Source organism: Sphaerodactylus townsendi, linkage group LG07 (genome assembly GCF_021028975.2).
Source record: "Sphaerodactylus townsendi isolate TG3544 linkage group LG07, MPM_Stown_v2.3, whole genome shotgun sequence".
In the NCBI taxonomy this organism is placed as follows: Eukaryota; Metazoa; Chordata; class Lepidosauria; order Squamata; family Sphaerodactylidae; genus Sphaerodactylus; species Sphaerodactylus townsendi.
Window position 1 is genome coordinate 103,079,300 of NC_059431.1, and position 18,406 is coordinate 103,097,705.

The window sequence follows — 18,406 nt, forward strand, 5'->3', positions numbered from 1 at the left end:
GGAGAGTGATGCTAGAAACTTTTTTCACAAAGAAAAAGCACCATGTGTTCCCTGGGGATTCAGCTGACAGTGCTATTGAAGGCAGGAAGGATATAGCTGAAAGGCTGTTGCCCCAGGCTGTTCATCTTTCCTCTTGTCCCCTTCGTAGAATCATAATGGAAACTAGAGTGGGTGGAGAGGAAATGGCTGGTTAGTTTTTCATTGGGGATGTGTAAATGTTGGCCCTTTGCACATGATTAGAGGCACAGCGTCCTTAAATCTATTTTCAAACAGGTCTTTTTGACAAAGAAAAAAAAGGCAATCCATGCATACTTGGAGTTCTTTGCTTTAGGGTTTTTTCCCTCTTTGCACATAATCAGAGGTTCGCTGCTCAAATTGCCAGAATTTTGATAAAGGAACATTGCCATCCCAAAAACAGTTTCCAGAGTTGTGCTGTCAAGCTACTAATTTTGGAATAAAACTCGCAGGTAAGCATGTATAAGACAGCAGCCTTAAAGGTACAGGAATACTGAGCAACTTGCTGCATTGTGATATGGTTAACTTATGGGTGTGTGTGTGTGTGTGTGTGTGTGTATTTTTAAAAAGCTGAGAAAGGGATGGAAGAAAAGGACTACTTAATTTTAGTAAAACAAGAACCACCATCAATTCCAGTCCAGTTCCTCTTCAGGAAACTAAAAACAGATGTAGATTAACTATTTTAATCTAGACTTAGTTTCCACTGTGTAACATTCAGTATGGTTTATAACACCAACATACAATAATCAAATCCAATTGCAATAAAAGGCCAATCAAGAAATAACAAGTCTTTAATAAGATAGATATGTCTTCATTTTATGTATTTTGTATTTTTTCATCTACCTATTGTGTTTTCCCTTTTTTGTTGTATGTAATGAAATATTCAATGAAATTTACATGTACTATGTTAAAATTGAATAAAGCTTTTCTTTAATGAAAAAAGAGGGGAAAAAGAAATAACAGGACTTACATTTCCTGATATCTGTATTATTGTCATCCTATTTCCTATTGCTGATAAGAACTTACAAATAAGCTTTTCTGCAAGGCTGGACCTACGAAAATAATGGAATTATTCAAGATTTAACCACCAAATTTAAATCAGTGTTAGCCAGGGTGCAAACCATATAATATTAGTAATACATGTTTCTATTTATTTATTTATCTATCTATCAACCATGTTTTTGTTACCAATACGCAAGTACTAATTTAAAATTCCTCATGTAGTAAATTCCATGTCAGTCTGTTGCAGTCAAAAACAAAGCGAAAAAAGAGTGTTGTAGCACCTTAAAGACTACAATTGATTTTGGCTGAAACTTTTGTGGACCAGAACCACACTTGGTGGAGCTGGTAAATCAAGTTACTTTGTTGACAACACAGTGAACAGGTTGGCAGTGTTACATTTTCCATGTTTAATTTACCTCAGCCCCACCTGACCTGAGTCACTATGGTGACAAAACTTAGGTGTCCAAGCCAAGCTTTGTTCTTACTCAAGCAAAGTGAGGCTAAGATACACTTGACATTTCTTATTTCCTGGCTGAGCTTGAAGTTAAGGAACAATTGTTGAATCTTTGCTAAACCAGCATGTTTTCTGATCATTCTAGCTACATACCAGGGTAAGTGCACAAAATCTGAACATTAAGAACATTAGAAGTTGTAAACAAAATATTTTTATAGCTAAATAGGGGTAAAGATTATGGGGCTTCGGAAATTCTTACATACAATCCATGGGTCTCCGGTTATTAGCAGAGGCAGAGTGAGGGGGAACTGCACCATCCACCCCTGCCCTGGAACGCAAGGCCCCCTCCGCTGCTCTGCCCGGGGTGTCGCGCCCCACCCGGCCTCATTGGCATTACGCCACTGGTTATTAGCAACATAAAAATGTCTACCTCCACTTATTAATGAAGTCCATGTAATTTCTATAGACCACAGCAGTGCCACTACTGGACATGGCCCACCCACCCTAGCGGAGAGAGGGGGAGGGGAAGGAGGGGTGGCAGGGAAGGGGAGGGGAGGGAGTGTGGGGTGGCATGCAAGGGAGGGGAGGAAAGGGGAGGGGGCCCAGCATCTGGACATGGCCCACTCACCCTAGGAGAGGGAAAGGGAGGGGTGGCATGCAAGGGGAGGGGAGGGAGTGATGGGTGGCATGCAAGGGAGGAGGGGGCGGGGGCCCAGCATCTGGACATGGCCCACCCACCCTAGCGTAGGGAAGGGGAGGTGAAGGAGGGGTGGCATGCAAGGGAGGGGAGGGGCACTACGCCACCGGCCTTGTTGGCACTACGCCACTGGTTATTAGCAACCTAAAAATGTCTACCTCCACTTAAAAGAGAGTCTGAATATGAAGCAGAAATAAATCTGCAAAAAATGCCAGAGGCTCAGAATAAGACATGCATAAATAATATTTCCAGTTAATATTTCCAGTAATTTGCTTTGAACCAGATTTGGTGAGAAGACAGAAATGTTACTCTGGTGCGCTCTACGAAAATGGGTTGAGGACCATGGGAACCCATTAAGGTGCTGCAGAATCCTTTTGTTTTTCCTTCAACGGACTGACGTGGTTCCCCCACCAGAATAAGCAATTATTTTATAAACTATGCCGTTTTATGAAGAAGAAGTAGCTTTGGCACTTTTCTACTTCCTTGTGTTTCTGATCAGCTGCAGAAGTTTGCTAAAATTCTCCTCAGCACTTGACAGCCTTTTACAAATGACTGGCTTACCTTGTGGGTTCACGCCCGCTGTAGCAAATGGTATTCTGGATTCATAATGTGGTTTGACAACTTGTGACTATGACAATACCGGGGATCCTTCTCATACTACCTGTATGGCATACAGGCAATGCAGTTCCTTCCTGTGTGGGTTCCTCCAGTTAAGCCCAGGGCTTCTCATGTAACTACAGATTGAAGATCTGCTGCAGCAGCTCATATGTAACAAACTTATTCCAGAGGGCTCACAGGACCAAATCAAGATACTGAAGTAGTGTTTTCTACACAATGGCACACTTGTGTAGTTTCACTGCTGCTGCTGATACAGCATGGCAGCACTTCCACATGGCAGCTTTTCCCTGCCCCGGTCTTCCAGTGGCAACAGCCATTCCCCCTTACTCCCCATCTCACTGGTGCAGGGGTCTGCAACCTGTGGCTCTCCAGATGTTCATAGACTACAATTTCATAGACTACAGCCCCTGCCAGCATGGCCAATTGGTTGCAGACCCTTGCACTAGGGTTTAATAATCTGTGTATCAAGATCTTTGAATTCTCAGCATTCCATTTTCAAAGTAAGTGTCCAGCCCCCTTTATTGCAGAAGGGTAAGAAGAAAGACATATCTCCATAACAAAAAGTACTACAGATTAAATTTTCTACAAAAATGAAAACTGGGCATTCAGAGAACCTAATACAACAGTCAATTGCCAATTTTAAAAATCGAGTTCCTGGACGGCAGGAGAGGAAATGGCTTTCTCAAAGGACAGGAGTAAGGAAAATGGCTGCCATATGAGTAGGACCTAGAAAATACGAACTTTGCCACCCACAAAGCAGCCATCCAGGTTTTGCTGTGACTTCTTCCAAAACAAGCTTAAAGAAAAGCCGAGCAACCCCTAGGTCGGAGATGCACAAATGTTCTATGACACTGTGGAGTAACAAAAGGAAACAACTTTTCTTAACAGCATTAAGCCCAGAGTAATTTCCAATACCTTTAATGGCATACAAAGACAGTGAGTTACAATAATCTATAAGATGTCACAGAATAAAATAAATAAGTATTTGGGTTAAAACAACCACTTCAAACTTCAATTTAAAATATAAAATTGATATTAATATAAATTAGCCCTGCTACTTTAAAAGCAAGAATCTGCGACAACAGACTTTGGGCTGTTATTTGACTGCATCCTGGAAATTTTCAAGGCTTCAGTTAAGAACTTGGTCACATTCCATTTTTATTTGGCTGGTTGTCTGACAAAAGATGGCAAACTGACTCTTTATCCAAAAGTACGGAAGGCCGTTGGAGATGTGGTTCAATATACATAGATCTTATCCCATTTCTTTCGCCCGGAGCAAATAACCCACTTGGACTGATGAGAGGCATACGATGAAGAGAAATTAAACTGTACTTAAACAGGTCTAGATCTAATTACTGACCACAGTGACCAGATAGGGATCTTATGTAAACTCCTTTGTCTTTTGTGGACGTAAGGGAATTAATAAAGCAAGGTTTTTAGGCAGTTTTCCTCACTATTAGTTTTTAATTAAATATTACATCAGTTTTGCAGCTGAATTTGCTCCCCTTTTTTTCATGATTTACCTCACTACCCAAACATAATCAGCGGTTATTATCTGAAAAATGAAAGGTTGGCCCAGAAAGTACAGATTTGAAGGTCGCTTCAACAGCCTGGCATCTCAGCTATCCAGAAGGAGTTTTTAAAAAACTTCTTAACAGTTGTTCGCATGTGGCAAGTAAGAGTTGCTAATTAGGATGTCCTGCATGTGAATATTAGGAAGAACTTTTCTATCTCATGTCTCTTTATCATCAATATGCAACAGATTATTAACACAGATTGTTTTGGGAAGGGGACTCATGTAGACTGGGTAGGGGTTTTTTTGTGAGGTACAAGCTGTTGTGAACGTGTTTTGAAAGGGTGATTCAAACACGTAGCAGCTGAAATAGGGTCTTGTGAAAAACTGCTGGAATTAAAATGATTAGTGTTTGAAATGCCCCTTTGAAACCTGTTCAGCTTTGACACATACTGACTTCCTCAAAGTTCATTGTTATTATTTTCCTCAGTGGCATATTACGGTACCAACACGTACCCCTTGAAAGGCTGTGGATGCAAATCTCACACTACAGCTTGATAAACCATTATTAATGCTAACTATGGCTAGTTTTTAAGGCCGTGATTCACTTTGTAGAAGATGATCATTCAAATCCTGTCTTGTCTCAATAGATGCTGCTTTCATTACTTTCACCCCATAATCAGAAAAGGCAGTCTTGGTTTACAAGTTCAAACCGTGCAAAACCTAGTTAAAGCTAACAGAGTTGAATAAACCCACGTCAAATTCTGGTTTCAGATCTGCTTGGGTGCACCTTTATTATCCATATTTAGTGAACGCTTCAGCATTAAGCAGTCACACTGACCATAGTCTAATTCACAGGTGTCAAACTTGCGCCCTCCAGATGTTATGGACTACAGTTCCCATCATCCCCTGCCAGCATGATGCTGGTAGGGGATGATGGGAACTGTAGTCCATAACATCTGGAGGGCCATTAGTTTGACACCTATGGTCTAATTCAATATTCCCAATCTTTGTGAGCCTGCAACCCTTGGAATTTTGACAGGAAGTGATGAGCACCAGTTCAAAAATGGCTGCCACAAGAGGAAGATCCAAACCTCAAATGGCCACTGTAAGACAGAGGCATAGCTGGGCCATACTGCGCCCGGTGCGCACTCTGTGTTTTCACACACACACACCAGTCCTGGGAAGTGTAGTTCCCACCAGGCCGTGTTCAGCCTGAAGGGAACAGGCCGCTTCTCCAGCCTGCACTGTTTCAATAAAATGAGTGGGGGGTGCCACAAGGGGGGCAGGGGTGGAATGCCACAGGGGGGGAAGGGGTGATATTCCACACCTCTGCTGTAGGAGGTGAAACTAAGGCTCATTCCTCACATGCAGAATAATGCACTTTCAAACTGCTTTCAGTGCTCTTTGAAGCTGTGCGGAATAGCAAAATCCACTTGCAAACAGTTGTGAAATTGGTTTGAAAATTCATTATTTTGTGTGTGCGGAAGGGGCCAAAACCTCAAATGACTTGTAGAACAGATAGAACCAAATACAATGCTTCTATTCTCGCTTTGCAAAAGAACTGCAATGGAGGAGTACAAAAAAAATGAAGGAAAGCCCTAGGGGCAGAGAGAGAGAGAGAAAGGAGAATAGATAGAAAAGAAGGAATAGTGGAGGGAAGGAAGGAGGGGAAAACCACATACTGGCTATTTTTAAAAAAGCCCAGGAGCCTCCTCATCCTTCTCCTCCAAATCTTACAGTGGCTATTGCAGCTGTTGAAAACCCTATCATTTGAGTGAAGGCTACTAATACCAATCTTGCCCTCCAACCACCCTCCCCACTTCCTGACAAGGCACATTGGGGAATCCTGGTTTAATTAAATCCTGGTTTTGCATGGTTTGAACTAAACCTCAGTTTCAGTGCTTAGAGGGAGAAGACCTGGACAAGCAGAGTAATTACGGCCACAATCGCAACACTGTGACCTTTGGGAAATAGATTTAAGGATTAAAAACATAGCTTGTATTTTGTGGAGGAGCTTCAGAAAGCCTCGATCTCTAATATCTTCAATTATAGAAATTAAACTCAAGGGCTTCCTTTGTGGTTCCTCCAGAGTCCTCCAGCAACATCTATTCCACCACCAATCTATATTACCAATCAATTTTAATTTTCATGAATAACAATGTAGGCTTGCATATCACCTCAGTAATCCTAAAAGCAACCTGGGAAAGTGGGTCAGTATTGTTATCCATAAGTTACAAATGGTATTTACTAGGGTTACTGGCTAGGGTTTTTACTAGGGTTACTAGGAAATACCTGGTGGAGTCTATTGGGTATATTTGGCTAATACAAAAGAGTTTTGTCTAATCATGGAAGTGTGATATGGAGTGCAGTAAATCAATTGTCCTACTCAGTAAATTGCAAAAAGTAAAACTTATATTTAAGCAAATTCTGTTCACATTCTAGTTCCAGTTGATAGAAAGATAGCAACTTAATATAACAATCACCACCACCACCTTTATTGGGCATATAAAATAAGCTCTAGAATGTTACCAGACATTTGTAATGTACAAAGCAAGAATAAGGTCAAAACACAGACAGAGAAACTATAGCTAGCGTTAGACATTACTTAGAAAGTTCTGTCACTTGTAAAAAAATTTTTACTACTTTTTCCAACAGAATCACGTCTGTATTGTTTAACAGAAGCCTCACAACAGGATTGTAAGAGTCTCTTTCAGATTTGTCAAGGGCCAGCCAAGGAGAGAAATTCCTAATACCCACATATCTCGGACAGTCGAGTATAACGTGAGCAAGAGTCTCCACTTGGTTTTTACAGCGTGGACAATCCCGATCCTGGAGAGGGATAGATAAATAGCAACCCTTTGCAACGGCAGATGGGAAAGTATTGCATCTGGCCCTTGTAATAATTCATCTCTGCTGGGGTTCAGTTCATAATTCAAGATATTTAGCTATATGCCCCTGTTCAGGTACATAAGAACATAAGAAAGAGCCTGCTGAATCAGACCAGAGTCCATCTAGTCCAGCACTCTGCTACTCGCAGTGGCCCACCAGGTGCCATTGGGAGCTCACATGCAGGATGTGAAAGCAATGGCCTTCTGCTGGTGCTGCTCCTGAGCACCTGGTCTGCTAAGGCATTTACAATCTGAGATCAAGGAGGATCAAGATTGGTAGCCATACATCGACTTCTCCTGCATAAATCTGTCCAAGCCCCTTTTAAAGCTATCCAGGTTAGTGGCCATCACCCACTCCTGTGGCAGCATATTCCAAACACCAATCACGTGTTGCGTGAAGAAATGTTTCCTTTTATTAGTCCTAATTCTCCCCCCGCCCTCCAGCATTTTCAATGTATGCCCCCGGGTTCTAGTATTGTGAGAGAGAAAAATTTCTCTCTATCGACATTTTCTACCCCATGGCTAATTTTATAGACTTCAATCATATCCCCCCTCAGACGTCTCCTCTCCAAACTAAAGGAAGGTGCTCCAATCCCTCAATCATCCTTGTTGCCCTTCTCTGCACTTTTTCTATCTCTTCGATATCCTTTTTGATATCTATTCCGACAGAAAGGGGTGAGCATGATTTGTTTGCTTGTCCCAATAAGATATGGTATTCCCATTCTAAAAGTTTGCTTTTTAAGGTTTGGAATATCTCTCTGGGTGACAACATACAAAGATCTTCAAATAGTAAACCTAGAGAGTAAATTTTTGATTTGAATAATTGATACCATTCAGAGGCAACTAGGTCTGGGAGCACAGTATATATTGAACTGTGCTCATCAGAGTTGAAACATAATTTAATCCAGTACTTGAATGTATTCAGCCATGCTCTGGTAGAAACTTGATCAAAAGAGTACATTTCTTATGGCCAGATGTTCCGGCATCATGTATGTGCAAGTATGCGATATTTATTTCTACAGGAAAGACCTCCAGAAACATCTGCATCAATCACAGTCCATGAGGAAAGGAAGACATAAAAAACAGTGGCTACTTAGAGAAAAGGAGGAGAAGTCCAAGGGCATCGGCTGGAAACTCTGGCCTGGTGCTGTACATTCAAGTTTTGGGCCAGGATTTGTTTTAATCGAGATGAACTGGACTATACATCCCTGGGATGCTCCATCCTCCACACAACCCAGTGGTAGGTTAAAATCGAAGCCAAACTTAATGAGTTCAAGGCATTTCCTTGGAGGACCTGCTAATGTTAACAGAGCAGGAGGTCTATGGGGCTATCAAGAAGAGACTTTTTTTATAGAGAGAGTTTCAACAGATGCTAGAGGAATCTAATAAAACCTGTTCCCCGATCTCTCTGGGAATACCTGTGGATAGATTAATTGTAGTCCCGCACTCCTTTATCTCCTGGTTGAGGCCCGGTGGCGTAGACAATCACCTTAGCTAGGTGTAATGCTCCTGCCTTCTTCCTTTAGCCTTTCTGATCTACTTCACCTCCTGGAATTCCACATAAAGAAAGGAAATGCCCGTGTGGCATGGGTTCTGTGGAAACATTATCTCATATGCTGTTGAATTGTCCTTTTTATGAGATAGATAGGAAGAAGCACATAATCCCCTTCCTGCATGGACGTGAAGGCATTACAGATAAACAGAAGGTTGTATATCTGTTAAACAGCCACAACTACGAACTGTTGGAAGCAGTGGCTAAATTTTTAAATGGTGCTATTTTAACTCGTCAGAAGTTGTAAAGGGTGTTATTATCTTGCAGCGTTAATGTTAAACTATTTACATGCCATTAAAGGTACTCGAAATCGAATCCAAGTCCAAGGGCAACTTCCAGGTTCAGAAAAAAGAGAGGAACATCCAGCTGAAGATATAGCACTTATACACTTACAGCCCCATCTGTGGGGGGTGCACTAAATCTGCCTGTGGAGGCAGTGCAGTGCTGCGTCAGCAGATTTGCTCTCCCCAATACTTCTTTACACACAGAGAGTGATTATTCACTGCCAGAGAATGTAGTGATGGCCACAGGCATAGATTAGATAGATTAAATTCATGGAGGATTGGTCTAGCAGTGGCTACTAGCCATAGTGACTAAAGGAAACCTCCACAATCAGAGGCAGTCATCCTCTGAATCCCAGTACCAGGAAGCAATATCAGCAAAAGGCCTCAGTCTCTATGCCCCACTGTTGACACTCCCCGCCCCTGGAGTGACTGATTAGCCACTGTGTGAGACAGGATGCTGGACTAGATAAACTACTGGTCTGATTCAGCAGGGCTCTTCTTATGTTCTTATAGAGACATACTTCTCAAGGAGTGTGAACAGTTAAAGCTTTCTGTCACCACCAAATTCAGGTTTGCCGGTGTGTTATGTGAAAAGGCATTCATTTCCCATTTCAGACAGGATTTCACGAAGTTTTTGCACGTTTACATGGTCTTGTTTTACTCTTACCAGATATACAGGCTTCATTCCAAAACTCCAAAGTGTAGTTGGAGAAACCTACGGCAATGCAACCCGAAAACTGCTTTCCCATCAGGCCACGTTGCTACGATTAAGCCATAGTGAATTCAGCCTTCCTGGGCACAAGTATCATCCCAGCAGGTCAGAACAGATAAGCCAGATAAAACAGCCTGATAAGTGTCACTATCCCCAATTAACTCAAGAAGATGGAAATGCCACATATGGTAAGTTATATGCTAATTATTTGATTCAGTGCATTTCAGAATAAGAATTAACATACTTTCAGATATGGTCTTAGATTGGAACTACACATGATGAGCAATGTAAGGATGTTGCAAAAAAAATTCTGTTCCTGTTTCATATTCTTCCATTCTTCTGCTTAATGCCTATTGTGCAGGTCTTCCCAGCCACTAAGGAAACTTACAAAATTATTGGTTGTGGCGGGTTTTCCGGGCTGTGTGGTTGTGGTCTGCTAGATCTTGTTCCTAACGTTTCACCTGCATCCAGAACACAGTGTGTAACAGACTTCCCTCTGTGATACACCTCTGAAGATGCCAGCTGTAGGGATGAGCCGCTGACCCAGCAGCACCGTAGGCAGAGCGCTGGCATGCCGGCCCAACTACGGCCTTCTGGTCGCACCCGCTCCCCCATCCCCCACCCCCCGGTGAGTCACAGGTCATGAACTACCTGGCTCACAACCACCCGGTGACCCAGACAAAGGGACAATGGAGCCTTTGCCCCCAGGTGTGGATTAGACCCAGACGCCGACACTTCCTCCCGCACGTAGCAGCCCGATGAGATCATGCATCACATGATGATCTCCCGGTCTCCCGCTCTCCCGCTCTCCCGCTCTCCCACCGATCCACCCCTTTACACACCCCCGCTGTAACCCCAATAAAAGGTGCCAGGAACTAGCATGCAGCAGAGTTGCCAGGATCACGGACCCCGCGCTCCCGCTGCTGGCTCTCTCCATCAGATGATATCTCCGTGTCTCATCTCGTTCCTATGACGACCCCGCGGGCACGACTACAAGCTGGTGCCGAAACCCGGGAATCCTCGAACCTCCACCCGCTTACCATTCGCCGCTTGGGAAAGCGGGCCCGCTGGGTACCGTGACGTCCCACTGGATGCGGGCGCGATCCAGGGACTCCACCTCTCGGTACCGCCTCGTCCGGCTGGATGTCCGAGGCGCGAGATCCAGAGGACCTTTCGAAGTTCTAGGACACTTTCTCTCGTCCTGGCGAACCAAGCGGTAGGAGTATGGGGAGCTTGCAAAAGCAGGGCTTATGACAAGCACGTTAGCGAACTAAAGGCGCTAGCTTAAAAGCGGCAGGGTCTCCGGTAAAGAGAGGGAAGGCTGCGCGAAATTGGTTGAGGAGATTGAAGCTCAATGTCCATGGTACCCAGAGAGGGGGACATTGAATCTCTTAAGGATTGGGAAAACATCGGGTGCACTCTGCGTACGAAGAGAGCCCTGGCTTCGCCCGATGTCGCTGCTACTGACGTGGAGGCAATGTTATGTCGCCATCAGCCTGCAGGTCTATATGGCCCTCTTGCCGTGAGATTGCCCCTCCTTTTGACCCTTCTTCAGCTTCAATTTCACCCCCCTCGAACTTTCTCTCACCTAAACTGGACGCTTCGTCCTTCTTCACCACTCCCCTTGCTTCCCTCGCCTCCTTCAAATCTCTTCCCGCTGCTCGGCCGCCCTCACCTCTCAGCCTTCGCCCCGCCTTCATTTTCTGAAGCCACCGCGCCTCCGTCATCGCCTACGTAATGCACGGCGCTGGTTTCAAAACCCTAGCAGAGCCGGTATTAGCCACGATCTGCAAAAAAAGGAAAACCCTGACGGAAGACAATACCGACATCCTGCCATGTGCCCCTCGGCCCATTACACCGATCACGAAGGGGAAGATGGCGCCGTCCGGGCGAAGTTGTCGAAGTACCGCCCTTTAGGTTACAAGCGTTCTCACTGAACTTCTCGCAAGGCAATCGCGGGACATGGGGATCACTAGCCCCTATGTGAGAGGCATGTTGGAAGCAGTCGCAAAGGAATCACCTAATGGTTCCGGAGGGACTGGAAAACTCCACTTTTCACATGATCCTGAACCCTGCTTGGTATGTGGTCTGGGAAAGCTGAAGTACCGCCAGCAATGCATAAGCCGAGGGCAGCCTTCTGGCAGCGCCACCACCACCGCCAGCGTAGCTTTATGCAAGCTCGCGACGATTTCGCTAACCCCAATGCGCAGATACCAGTCCTGCCGGAGGCCACCCTTACGATCGCCTCTGGAAGTGCTCCTACAAGGCGTTTTTTGAAGGTCCCCAATACCGTGGACCCAGTGCTCAACCCAAAGTTTCTCTAGCGTCCGGCAAAAGCCTCAGGAGCCCTATGCTGAGTTTGTGAACAGGCTCCAGGAGGCCCTCAGGAGGCAGGTTGACAACGAGGAGGCTCAGGGCAAACTCCTTAAGCACCTTGCCAAGGAGAACGCCTCCGCTGAGTGCCGAAAAGCAGTCACAGGTCTAGGTAGGAACCCCGAACTGGCCGACATGCTCAAAGCTTGCCAGGATATCGGGTCTTTCACCCATCAAGCCAGCCTTCTAGCCGCCGCCCTCTCCGTTGCCATGAGACGGCCCCTAGACGAGTGCTTCAATTGCAGCAAACCGGGACACTTCCGTAAGGATTGCCGACTGCCCAGTGGGGGGGCCTACAGCCCGAGCGGTGGGGGTCTCCCCCCAGAGGGCGGGGACCCCCAGGGAGGTCTAGGGTCGGGTGCTCCCAACGCCCGCTGGGAAGGCCCGCATCTGGGCACCTCCCCAGCCCAGGGCCAGAATCCGCCCCTCGAACCCTTCCCCCGGGGCTCCCCCACGAGATCTTCACCGCTCCAGCCCAGTATGGTGGCCCCACCCCTCCCAGGGCAGCTACCGCAGGTCAAGCCGCCTCGAGGCCTCCGCCACTAAACGAGAGGAACTGTCCGGGTCGCTTCAGGGTTGTTGACTCCACTTGGTACCCGGGAGCCGCCCACACCCAGTGGTGTGGAGCAAGCGCCCTGGCTGGCAGGGAACTGCCCTGGCGGGATCAGCTGTGCGCCGCTGATCCCCCCGCCCCAGGAGCCACCCGCCGCCAGCTCAATAAAGGCCGCGAGCCCAGGTAACCGCCGGGGTGCAACTGCAGCTAGACGGCCTGATCAGTGGCCAACAGAGGTTTGCCCGTGCACCTGGGGGAAAGGGGGAGAGCGGGCTACGCGGCAGGACACCCACCCGGGCTTGCGCTCCGCGTGCAGCTCGAGGTTCCGGGCAGCAGCCAGCCCACCGTCCCGGCCTTCTCGGGTACCGCCTCTAAGGGAACCCTGAAGATGGAGGGTAAACCCCAGCCACCCACACCGCTCTCCCCTCACGCATTGGGACCACCTGTAATCCCGGTTTGGGTAGAGCAATGGTCAGCTGCCCAGGGGAGGAAGCTGGCTGCCATTGCACCAGCTTCGGGTGGAAGAACAGCTAGCAAGCAAACCACATTGGAGAAGTCTTCCACCTCGGGCCAAGTGGAACACGCTGTCTTTGTAATCAAAGAAGAGTGGCCGATGGCGACTTACTCCAGGATCTTCAGGGCAGTAAATGCCTGCATCTCAAACTCCATGGGCCCTTTCTTCAGTGCAGCGTCTACCCAACCCCTAATCTTATCCCTCTCTCTGGACTACCAGGTGGTCCTGGGTCATTGATCTGAAGCGATTGTTTCTTTTCTGTATCCCTCTTTCCCCTGGGGACCGAGTACGCCGGCCTTCTCTGTAAAAGCCGGTTCTCAACCATCAGGGCAACCTCACGGCCAGGTACCAATGGAAGGTTCCTGCCCCAGTGGGATGCTCAACAGCCCCACCTTATGCCAATATTTTGTTCTGCATCACTTCTACCGCTCCATTTTTCTCAAGTTGCCAGGGCGCTCGAAGCTCCTAATTCATCCATTACATGGATCGACATCTTGATCGGGCCAAGTGTTAACTCATCCCCCCACAATGGGTGGCGCTGCATGGCTTCGACACCTTTAAAGCTTAGTCGGGCCTGCATATCAGCTCCTGAGAAGATCCTGAGAGGGACGAGCCACTTCCTGTATCTGGGGCACAAACTCCTTCATTCTTATCTTCCACCCCCATCCTACCAGAGATGCAAATACCGGACGCCGCCCACGCTCTTCTTCAGCTACAGCAAGTAAACTTCTTGGAACCCTCTTTAGATTGGGTCCGCCACTTTTTCGCCCTCACCACCCTTTCTCCTGCTTAGCCCCCCCTATTCGCGCTACTCCCACCTCGCTAAGAACTGGGGACAAAATCCAACTCCCCTGTAGAAGCACAAGGGACGCTTTCAAGCAATAAAAGGAAGTTCTGGCTTCGCCGATGGGTGGATCGAGTCCCCCCTCAAGGATCAGCCCCTCTCCCTCTTTCTTTTTACCCATACGCCCCCCTTCCAACCGGGGTTTTGGGGATGGACGCCAAACCACCATTTCACAGGACTTTTCTCTAGTGGTAAGTGGCTCTTACCTGCCGCATGTACCCGCCAAAAACCTAATTTCCACCCCAGTGGCCAGCTTTACGCTGACCTTTATCAACCAAGGAGCGTCAACGCACCATGGTAATGGTCGGGTGGGACCCCGAAAAAGATCGCCATGCTCCTTGAACAGATCAGAGTTCCAACATGTCTTTGAGAATGCCTCCTTGCCCCTCCAGCTGGCTTTAGAGGGTTTCGTGGGGAGGTCCTCTTTCACCTCCCCCCAGATCCTCGCTTCACTCTCCTGCACTTCTACCTTCTTGTCCCATCCGCCCCCTGGCAGCTTCTACACCGCTCCAGAGCGCCCCTATCGACTGTCTTCGGGCCGATGGCAGTAAACGCGAGATCAGGCGCCATCGCCTTTCAACAAAATGGGCAGTGTGCAAAACCGCCTACCCGCCATACTCCCAAGCTGCGGCCCAGCGGAGCTGAAGGCTCGGCCAAGCGCCATCCTAGCCTTCCAAACCTTCCCTCAACCTTTCAATCTCTTGAATTCGATTCACAATATGTAGCGCATGTAATTACTCATCTGCCCCGAGACTTACGCCTGGCTCCCCGAATCGACTCAAACCTCATGAGTCTTCTTCCTAACATTGCAGATTCTGCTGGCACACAAGAACCTTCTCGGTACTTTGGGCTAGGCCATATGTCGCGAGCCACACGCCACTTCCCGGGCCCCTCTTCAGCGATGGGAAACCAGCTGCGGATGACGCTTACCCACGCCTCTGCTCCTCTTCTCACGATCCCTTTCTAGTCGCATGAGACTTCTTCCTGCACCATAGAGCTAAAAGCTCTCGCTTCGGGTCCTGCCGCATTCCCCTCAATCCAAGCACAATCGATCGTGGAGATCTTGTGCCCCAGTGTTCACGCCTCGGCCCCTCCTCAGATCCCGAGGGAAACCCAAGAGGAGCCCTGGCGAATGATTTATGGCAAATGGACGTAACCCCAGGTCCCTGCCCTAGCCCCCTGGAAACACTCTGCCGTATCGTGAACTGTAGATACATATACTGGGTACGTTTGGGCCACACCACTCCGTGGGCGAGAACTACCAATCACGTCATCCAACACCTCTTGGCAGATGTATCACCGTCATGGGCCGCCCCGCCGCCTAAAGACGAATAACGCACCCGCATACTCCTCCGCGGCCATGCTCCAATTCTGCACCAACTGGGGAATCGTGCTAACACACGCGATCCCTTACAATAGCACAGGCCAAGCAATCGCTAGAAAGAGGCCAATCGTCGCAACTTCTTTAAGGGGAAATTCTAGCTAAACAAACTAAAGAAAGGGGAAGCAGGTGGCCTCCATTTTAGGTCGCATCCAGCAGACCGTATCAAAAGTGCTCTTCACCATCAACCATTTAAACCTGCTTGCCCCACTCACTCCGGGCAACAGATCCGCACCCCTCGTAGAAAGACACTTCAGGCCAGTCCAGAACCTCTCCCCCACGCCAAAAGCTCTACTACCGCCAGCTCCTAGACTATCGAGGCCTGGCGAGGCCCGGCCCAACCCTCATAACCTCCAAGGGAAGGGGGTATGCTTTCAGTCCTTCTCCTACAGGTCCTCTATGGGATCCCAGCTCCGGCCATGTTCACCAGGCCAGCTCCTGAGGAATGACTACCAGACGAAGACAGGCCCCACCCTGGGGGCGGGACGGATCCCCTGGAGAACCTCCCTGCACCCCCGTGGCCTCTAACTTGGGACTCCACCGGCCAGTACCATACAGAACAGACCGAGAGACCCGGCCCGGATGACCCGGGAGACGTCAGAGCAACGACCAGCCTAACTCGGAAGCTGCCGCGACAGCAGGGCTGTCTCGGGCCACCCAAAAACCTCCAAGTTGCCATCTTTGCGGTTATTGCTGCGAATTCCGCAGCCATCGGCATCTACTTGCACGGCTGCCCCCCACCGGCGACGATCGGTCGCCCCCTGCAGGATCTTAACCCTTGGAACTCACCACTATCTCCAGTCACTTGATCGTCATCGGAACGTACCTCCTCCCGCAGCCTCGCTCGCGGGAGTCATCGAACATAAGAACATAAGAACATAAGAACAAGCCAGCTGGATCAGACCAAAGTCCATCTAGTCCAGCTCTCTGCTACTTGCAGTGGCCCACCAGGTGCCTTTGAGAGCTCACATGCAGGATGTGAACGCAATGGCCTTCTGCGGCTGTTGCTCCCGATCACCTGGTCTGTTAAGGCATTTGCAATCTAGATCAAGGAGGATCAAGATTGGTAGCCATAACCGACTTCTCCTCCATAAATCTGTCCAAGCCCCTTTTAAAGCTTCATCCAGGTTAGTGGTGGCCCATCACCACCTCCCCAGGTGGCAGCATATTTCCAAACACCAATCACTACGCTATGCGTGAAGAAGTGTTTCCCTTTTGTTAGTCCTAATTTCTTCCCCCCAGCATTTTCTAAATGAAATGCCCTGGTTTCTAGTAGTAGGTATTGTGAGAGAAAGAGAGAGAAAAATGTCTCTCTGTCAACATTTTCTACCCCATGCATAATTTTGTAGACTTCAATCATATCCCCCCTCAGCCGCCTCCTCTCCAAACTAAAGAGTCCCAAACGCTTGCAGCCTCCTCCTCATAGGGAAGGTGCTCCAGTCCCCTCAATCATCCTTGTTGCCCTTCTCTGCACTTTTTCTATCTCCTCAATATCCTTTTTGAGATGCGGCGACCAGTGCCTCCTGGTGGTGGTGCCTCCTAGCTTACGTACCATTTAGCAATGTCTGTGAGTTCCACCATATCCATTGAGTATATTATTTGTTGTCGTTGCATCCCCACTTATCGGTCTGCCGGAACCCTCTGCTGCCACCTCTCACCATCGTTTTGCCTCAGGCTCCACCCCGGGAGCCCAAGCGCCGCCGCCGCTCCGCCCTCTCTTTTGACCCCTCTTGCCGGAGCAACGCGGTCGCCCTCTCCAAGGCGGAGTTCGTCTCCCTCTGCTTAATTTCCCCTGTAGTAGGGAGTCCTCCTGGACTTGCTTAGCCTCACTAACGCTTAAGACTGTTGGGTCGGCTGGCCTGTGCCCTTGCGAAGTCCACCAACTCTACCTCAATTGTTCTGGACGCTCTGGCCCCCGAGCAACAGGAACTTCGTCAAGCGACCTTAGATAATCGCGCCGCTATTGATTGCCTGTTATTGCTACATCACCAAGGTTGTGAGAATGTAAAAAATATGTGTTGTTTAATCTCTCTGATAATTCCCATTTGATTCATATGAAAGTGCATGAGTTGCAGGATGTTGTATCCAATCTGAAGTACGACATATTGCCCCATTGGTGGTCCGCCCTCTGCCGGGGGGATGGTTGAGTACTATTGTACAGTTCTGCATTGGCTTGATTGTGTGCCTCATCGTCGGATCTTGTCTTATTCAATGTATCTCTGATATTGCCTGTAACGTGTGCAAGAAACCCTTTGACTTCCCCCTACGTTACAACCAAGTTCTCATGCTACACAAACAGCTTGACCAGCTTGGGCAAACGGCGGAGGAGGTAAGCGTTCCCTCAAATTATCCCCACCGATTCGGCCTCCTTCCTAAAACGTAAAAAAGGAGGAGATGTAGGGATGAGCCGCTGACCCAGCAGCACCGTAGGCAGAGCGCTGGCATGCCGGCCCAACTACGGCCTTCTGGTCGCACCCGCTCCCCCATCCCCCACCCCCCGGTGAGTCACAGGTCATGAACTACCTGGCTCACAACCACCCGGTGACCCAGACAAAGGGACAATGGAGCCTTTGCCCCCAGGTGTGGATTAGACCCAGACGCCGACACTTCCTCCCGCACGTAGCAGCCCGATGAGATCATGCATCACATGATGATCTCCCGGTCTCCCGCTCTCCCAGTCTCCCACCAATCCACCCCTTTACACGCCCCCGCTGTAACCCCAATAAAAGGTGCCAGGAACTAGCATGCAGCAGAGTTGCCAGGATCACGGACTCCGCGCTCCCGCTGCTGGCTCTCTCCACCAGATGATATCTCCGCGTCTCGTCTCGTTCCTACGACAACCCCGCGGGCACGACTACAGCCAGCCACAGATGCAGGCGAAACGTTAGGAACAAGATCCACCAGACCACGGCCACACAGCCCGACAAACCCACCAGAACCAGTTGAATCCAGCTGTGAAAGCCTTCGACAATACATTACAAAATTATGTTGATAGGATAATTG

The 18,406-nt window shown here is 48.2% G+C and overlaps 1 protein-coding gene across 2 annotated transcripts in view; it reads left to right on the forward strand.

Annotated features, from left to right (window-relative positions):
• The first annotated feature begins 1,511 nt into the window (after positions 1-1,511).
• The window catches only part of LOC125436163 (protein FAM166B-like), a 29,888-nt gene continuing 12,993 nt past the window's right edge, over positions 1,512-18,406 (forward strand). For both annotated transcript variants that reach the window (XR_007245009.1, XM_048502882.1), the window contains exons 1-2: positions 1,512-1,628; positions 9,697-9,926. Coding sequence is in view for 1 of the 2 variants with exons in the window: in XM_048502882.1 (XP_048358839.1) it covers positions 1,597-1,628; positions 9,697-9,926 (262 nt within the window). In the remaining variant the exon portion in view is untranslated. The remainder of the gene's footprint in view (positions 1,629-9,696; positions 9,927-18,406) is intronic.